This window comes from Mustela lutreola, chromosome 10 (assembly GCF_030435805.1).
Source record: "Mustela lutreola isolate mMusLut2 chromosome 10, mMusLut2.pri, whole genome shotgun sequence".
Classification (NCBI taxonomy): domain Eukaryota; kingdom Metazoa; phylum Chordata; class Mammalia; order Carnivora; family Mustelidae; genus Mustela; species Mustela lutreola.
Window position 1 is genome coordinate 41,514,943 of NC_081299.1, and position 7,611 is coordinate 41,522,553.

General features: G+C 44.1%; 1 protein-coding gene across 1 annotated transcript; it reads right to left on the minus strand.

The window, feature by feature from the left end:
- Positions 1–1,360: 1,360 nt before the first annotated feature.
- On the minus strand, positions 1,361–6,121 carry LOC131810497 (collagen alpha-1(III) chain-like). Its single transcript, XM_059138513.1, is given in 6 exon segments — positions 1,361–1,550; positions 4,675–4,804; positions 4,984–5,244; positions 5,247–5,391; positions 5,393–5,815; positions 5,846–6,121. Coding segments are annotated over 5 exon segments (1,155 nt in total). The 3' UTR covers positions 1,361–1,550; positions 4,675–4,754.
- Between the last annotated feature and the right edge of the window lie 1,490 nt (positions 6,122–7,611).

Here is a 7,611-nt window from a genome sequence, read left to right on the forward strand (position 1 = left end):
CAGGGTGCCTGGGTGGCTCAGTGGGTTAAAGCCTCTGCCTTCAGCTCACGTCAGGATCCCAGGGTCCTAGGATCGAGCCCGCATCAGGCTCCCTGCTGAGCCTCCTCTCTCTCTGCCTGCTTTTCTGCCTACTTGTGATCTCTGTCAAATAAATACATAAATAAATCTTAAAAAAAAAAAAGAAGAAGTATATATTAAAAAACAAAAAAAGAGAGACTCTTAATCTCACAAAACAAACTGAAGGTTGTTGGGGGGAAGGTGGGTAGGGAGATGGTGGTGGGGTTATGGACATTGGGGAGGGTATGTGCTATGGTGAGTGCTGTGAAGTGTGTAAACCTGGCAATTCACAGACCTGTACCTCTGGGGCTAATAATACATTATATGTTTATAAAAAAAATTAAAAAATTATTTTAAAAAACTACTTTAAAAAAACATTTTTTTAAAAGTAATCTCTATACGCAACATGGGGCTTGAACTCATGATCTCAAGAACAAGAGTTGCATCCTCAACCAACTGAGCCAGCCAGATGCCCTGAAATTATTTTTTTAAGTTAAAAAAACTCATAATATTTTGAACTATTTTCTTCTAAATAAATATATAAAAACAATTGGGATAATACAAGTCTTTTTTACTTAACACTGTTATTCTTTTTCTTTTTTTTTCAAGATTTTATTTATTTATTTGAGCAAGAGTGAGAGGGAGAGAGAGAGAAAGAGAAAGAGAGACTGAGGGGGAAAGGCAGGGGCGGGGAGGAGCTCCCCTCCCTAAGTAGGGAGCCTGATAGGGGGCTCAATCCCAGGATCATGAGCTGAGCCGAAGGTAGATGCTAAAGTGACTGAGCCACCCAGGTACCCCTTAACAGTTTTTCCTAATCTGATATTGAATCATGAGCAGTTTTCAATGTCATTAATAATTCTTCAAAAATACAATTATTAATGAATAGTAATTCTTCATGTGTGTACTATAATCCATTTAACTCATTTAGTTTTCCTTGTTTTGTTATAAACCTACAGTAAAATACACAATAAACATCTTTTCGCATATATCTTTGTCACATATTTAATTACCTACTTACATTTGATTCCCAAAATGGGAATTGCTTTCTTCTTTTTTAAATGATTCAAGTGACCTAACAAGCTCCCAAATGTCCCCAGTATCCTTTTTTTTTAAAAATATGTTATTTATTTATTTGACAGAGAGAGAGAGAGAGAGAGAGAGAACACAAGTAGGCAGAGAGGCAGGCAGAGCCTGCTGAGCACAGAGCCTGACGCGGGGCTCGATCCCAGGACCCCGGGATCATGACCCGAGCCGAAGGCAGAGGCCCAACCCACTGAGCCACCCAGCCCCCCCCCCCCCCCCCCCCCCCGCCCCAGTATCCTTTTAAAGTTTGTGCTGCTTTCCTGACTTGGTCTGATCTCAGGCTTACTAGGTAACGTGGTTGGTGATTGCAGAGGGGTGTGGAGGACCGCAGCTGGCAGCAGCAGGCTGGGGGTAGTTCTGGGCTGCAGGGCAATCACCTGTTGAAGGAGGGTCTTACTCTTTGGTGGGCCCTGAAAGTTAAAGAGAAAGACCTAAACAGTCACTGAACGGGCGGAATGCACTAGCTGGATGCACATCAGTCTAAACCAGCCTAGTTCAGTTTAACATTCTCTGAGCTGTATTCTGTGCTGAGACTGGCTGTGGGGACACGGAGATGAATCCAACACTGAACCTGGCTCACAGGGCTCAAAATCTGATAGGAGAGACATACAAGTAAATAGAAATTGACAATGTAGTTATAAGTGCTTATAAACTGGGAAGCACAAGGATTACTGGGAACATGAGAGGTTTTGTGCCTTCTCACACACTTTATACAGTATATATACTTATACACAAATATTCACTCATTCCTCTTTTTTATTCATTGCACATTTATTGAGCATAAATCCTAGACCAAAGTGGATGGCAGTGGAGTTGGAGAGAAATTTTAGTAATATCAAGAAGTAGAACTTATTAGAGTCAGTAAACAATTGTCCATGACAGAAACACAACTGTAAGGATGACTACTATGCCATTTACAAAGCCAGGAAATGGATATTTTTCTGGCTTCATTTTCCCCCAGTTTTATTGAGGTATAATTGACAAGTAAAATGCCTGATTTTCTTTTTAAGTTTATTTATTTATTTATTTTAGTGATCTCTCCATCCAACATGAGGCTCGAACTCAGGACATTGAGATCAAGAGTTGTATGTTTCTCTAACTGAGCTGGCCAGGTCCCCCACGGCTTTAATTTTTAAGAACAAAAAATTTTATTTTTTTTAAAAGATTTTATTTATTTATTTGACAGAGAGGTTGAGAGAGAGCACAAGTAGGCAGAGAGACAGGCAGAGGGAGAGGGAGAAGCAGGCTCTCTACTGAACAGGGAGCCCAATGCAGGATTCGAACCCGGGACCCTGGAATCATGACTTGAGCTGAAGACAGCTGCTTAACTGACTGAGCCACCCAGGTGCCCAAGAACAAATTTTATTTATTTATTTTTTAAATTTTTATTTATTTATTTTTAAAGATTTTATTTATTTATTTGAAAGAGAGACAGTGAGAGAGAGCATGAGCGAGGAGAAGGTCAGAGGGAGAAGCAGACTCCCCATGGAGCTGGGAGCCCGATGCGGGACTCGATCCCGGGACTCCGGGATCATGACCTGAGCCGAAGGCAGTCGTCCAACCAACTGAGCCACCTAGGCGCCCAAGAACAAATTTTAAAGGGCAAAGAAAATTTTGATCAGAGTGCAACAGCTTAAACTCACGTAAAGAAACTATTCTTATAATACTGGCTTCCTACAGAATGTGTATGGCATAAAAATGAAAATGGAAAGATCTGCCAGATTAGGAATAAATCGGTATTTCAGAGTCACTGTATTGTTGTGGAAATCAATGCAAAATTGAGAGTGGGGTAACTAAATCAACTGATGGCAGGTAAAAGATTAAAATGAGAAAGATCTATACGAGAGGAGGGGGAAACATAGTGTCAGGAGCAGAGAGCAAACTGGGTAGAAGAGTTGAATGATGGAATAAAATTATAGATAAAATGATTTACAGGAGACTACTATGATCAGGAAGTGGTAGTGATGATAAAGACTGTCTCCTTCAGCAACATATTTGAATACAAGGAGAGAAAGTGTGAAGCAAGAGGAAACTGGTCTTGGGAACAAATGAATCATCTTCATGTAGTAGCTACACCCTGGGTAGCATGATTATTCATAAACAAATGCAGATTTCCTGTGGTGGTAGTGAACCAGGCTTCGAAAGCACTGCTAATGTTAGGCTGCCAAACTAATCTAAATGAAAGTGCCCATTTCTCTAGACTGAAAATTTTTAGCAACAGTAACTTACTCTTACAGCATTTTCTGAATATTGCAAAAAGGACTGTTAGGGCATCAGATGGGAGACTGAAGAAATCTCAAGGTCTACTTCCAGCTTTCCCCTAGGTTGGATGTATTTCACATATAAAATGGTGGTAGTAGAGTACTTAATTCATAGAGTTGTTATGAAGATGAATTATAGTTTCTCTCTGAGCCCCAGTTTCTCTTGTTATAAAAACGGGATAGTGATTTTTTTCTTTTTCTTTTTCTTTTTTTTTTGGTAACGTGACTCAGAAGTAGGTGGTGAAGGCACACTCTGGATTGTACAGAACAGGAACAGCTCATTGATTGCAAGAGAGCTGTAAGGTTATATTTTCTCTAAGGTGGCTGCTCAATTATTATTTGAAAGTTCCCAGATACCTTATATAATTTTCTCATTAAGATTTATTATTATTAGGACATAACCTGAAGTCAGGTAAGATTGCCTTATAATTTTTATATACAGAAAAATATACTATCTTTATGCTAAAATCTGCTCTGCAATAGAATATTATAGCATCCAGTGCATTAAGCTCTGTTTTTTTAATCAGCAGAGGGATGTTATATAAATCCATTAGTGAAATTTAGGAAAATTTTACCCAGACCAGGGACGATGAAGAACAATGCACCATTCCCCCCCCCTTTTTTGATGTGCTCATCTTTTGATAAAGATATATTTACACACAGAAATTGAGAGAGAGAGAACAAAAACAGATGGAAACAAACTTGAATCTAAGAAAGACGGAGAGGGTGTTTTGGAACCAACAATAATTGGAACTAACATTGACTATCTTTTCTGGGCCAGTTCTTTCACATAAATCATCTCCAATTTTCACTACAATGAGCAGGCAGGCATTAGAAAACTCAGGTTCAGAAATGTTATATAACTTACCCAGGGTCATATAGCTAAACATGACAGAGCTGGAATTGACAGTATCAGGAACAGTCTGCCACCAAAGTCCCTGCTCATTCTACTATAGCACTCTGCGACAAAATAATGTACTGTTACTTGGGAAATTTGGGTCCAGAGGATTTGGAGAATTTCTTTCTCTATTTCCCTTCTGACGGTCTTTTTGTTTCCATTGCTTTTGGTTCTGATGTTTGCACTCTAGAGCCTATACGGGATCGAAAATGGGGTATCTGTAAACAGAATGATTCCACAGCCTCCGCTAGGTAACATTTCCTTCCTTCAGATCCTTACCTGGGATTTGACCGGGGTTGGGGTGAAAGAGTAGAGGTATGAGGTGGGGGTGGGGAAGGGGGTAAGTTAGAAAAGATAGGTGTTTTTTTTTCTTACCTTTAAGTTGTTTATGGATTTCAGGACAACCCGTTGGCTATTCTCTTGCTCGGCATATTACTATTTTTTTTTTTTTCCTTCTAATTTTGGGGCGGTTTGGGATGAAGGATTTGGTATCTGTAGGAAATTTCTAGATCCAAAAAAAGTTAAGGTCAAAGACAATTCATCTGTTTTGGGGGAGGATTTTGTGTGTGTGTGTATGGAAAAAAGGTTGTTTCTGGGTCACCCTTTTTACACCCAGACACACCAAGGGGCTTAGAACGGATCCCTCTCGAATCACGAGAGATGAAAACGAGCAGATTCCCTCACCTCCTGGTCTCAGGTGAACGTCCGAGTGACAGAAACGTTCACGTACCTCCTGGAGAGAAGGAAAAGGTGCAAAGGCGCTCACGGCCTGAGGGCTGGGGGTGGGGCTGGCACCCGCCACCGTCTGTGGGAGATCGAGGGGCTTCCGCCTCCCGGGAGGCATTGTCGGAGGCTGGCCGGGGGCCGAGGGCAGCGCAGCGAGCGCCGGGCCCCCGCCATCCCCTGGCCGCGCTCCCCCGCGTTCCTTGCCGCTCGTGCCCGGGCGGCCGCCGCAGTCCCGGCGCCGTAGCCGGGCGTGGGGTCCAGGGGGCGCTGTGGCCCAGCGGCGCCGGCGGCAGGAGCGGCCACGGCGACGCTGGAGGCTTCGCCGAGGATCCCCGCCTGCAGCACCTCCGTCGTCCCGCCGCAGCCTTGCGCCCCCGGCCCGTTTCAGCGGCGCTCCTCCGGGAACCGCGTGGCTGCGGCGGCCCGTGAGCCCGATGAGGCTCGGCGGGCTCTGGGCCTCAGTAGCAGCGGCGACCACAACCCCTTCAGGAGCGGGAGGCTTCGCGGCGGCGCCTGGGGCCGCGCCGGTGCCCTCCGGAGGAGGCTGTCGGCTTAGGGACGACCCCCCCGGCCATGCTGTGGCGGCGGCGGCCGCTGCTCGAGGTGAGTGTGGCGCGACGCGGTCCCGGGCTCGCTGGCTTTCCGCCGCGGGGAAGGGCCCTGGCAGCAGCCCTCCGGCCGGGCGGACGGGGCGTCCTGCTACTGCGGTCGCCTCCCCCACCCCGCGGCTCTGGGCCCTCAACCCTTCGTCTCCGCGTCCCCCGGGAGGCGGGAGGCGCGTGGGGGGCGACTAGGCCCCGCGCCGCCGGGAAGCCCTCGCCCTGGCCTCGGTTCCGTTGCGGCCCGGTGTGTTGGCGGAGGCACTGGCACCGTTCAGGTTGGCCCCGGGCCCGGGCCGAGCGCAGCCTCTTAACCCCGGGCCCAGCACGTACATCCTGGAGGGAGGCTGAGGACGGCTGTTTGCAAACAGCCTTGGCTTCTCCGCGCCCCTTACCGAGTCACGCAGAGCCCCGGGGGGGAGGGGCGGGAGGGCTAGTAAGAATTGGAGTGCGGAAAGTGCGGGGCCCTGAGAGCCCCCCGTACTCCCGAGTGTCATTCACCGATCTGACTGGGTTGAAAACAACCGTTTGCGTTTTATTTGAGCTGAAATTTCATCACCTGCTGGCGGCTCATCCCTGTCGCTTTCTATTACATTACATTTTGCCTCTAAGAGTGGTCTGCCTTGGAGAAAGCCCCATCCTAGCTTTGTCCCCATCCTAGTTTCGTGCGGAAATACTCACAATTATAAAAATGTGGTTTTTGTTTTTTTTTTTAAATAGTGGTCTTTCCCCTTCTCCCTAATAAGAGAGTGTAAATATTTTAATGCCTCAGTTCTTGGTACAAAAAGGTTCCACCTAAATAGATCCACGGAACAGATGACAAGAGGATTTTAAAAAGTCGTGCTAACTGTACTAATAAAAGATACCTGGTGGAAATGGGACATAGTCTAGATTTTAGAGGTTAAGTGATTTGTTCTGGTATTAGTGTGAAAAAAAGGTAATGATTACAGTTTGATACCTACAGTTTGATACAGTCAGGTATTTGGGTGTTTATGGTTTATGATAAATGTGGTTACAGGTTACTCTTGCTTCCCCTATAATGAATGTGAAGATTGTAGGATTAATAAGTACTTCTAAAACTTTTATAATCGTGAATAAAATAAATATGCTTACTGTAGAAAACTTGAAAAGTACAGAAAGGTACTGTTCAACTCAATAAATATTTAATAGTGAGGGAAAGTCACCCATAATTTTATAATTAGTACATTTTGATGGTCATTTAAAGTTTTAAATGGGCTTGGACTATTGGTGATTTAAAAATTATTTGTGATTATTACTTTAATAATTATTCAAATTATTATTATTTTATTATTCTATCAGGTTCAGAGTTAACTGTTCCCTTTTACTGTTTAACATCCAGTCATTTGTGTAAGACATATAAAAATGTTTTACTAAATTACATTGTGGTATAGTTGAATTCATCAACTTAAACAGAATAACATAGTTAACTACCTAAAAGACCTCTGACTTAACCTCCTTTGCAGCATGGGAAGCTCCTGAGGTGCAGTATACATTTTTGAGAACTTATTATGTTAGATGTAGTAGCCTTGGATTGTTTTTGTAAGATTTTGCTTAAATATTTATAATTGTAAGAAACTGGCTTGATTAAAAAAATTGGGGGTGAGTAGATTAAATTTCAAAAGTAGTTTAGTTCTTCTCAGTGTGTCTCTGAAGACTGTCATCATTAGAATCAGCTGAGATTGCTTATTAACATATGCAGATTCCTGGTACCTTTAATCAGAATTTTTAGGAATAATAGTGGCCCAAGGATTATTTTTAATCAAGCTCCCTGGTTCTTCATCCTACTAAAGTTTGAGAATAAGTTAAAAGTTAACAAACCTTGGGCACCTGGGTGGCTCAGTGGGTTAAGCCGCTGTCTTTGGCTCCGGTCATGATCTCAGGGTCCTGGGATCGAGTCCCGCATCGGGCTCTCTGCTCAGCAGGGAGCCTGCTTCCTCCTCTCTCTCTGCCTGCCTCTCTACTTGTG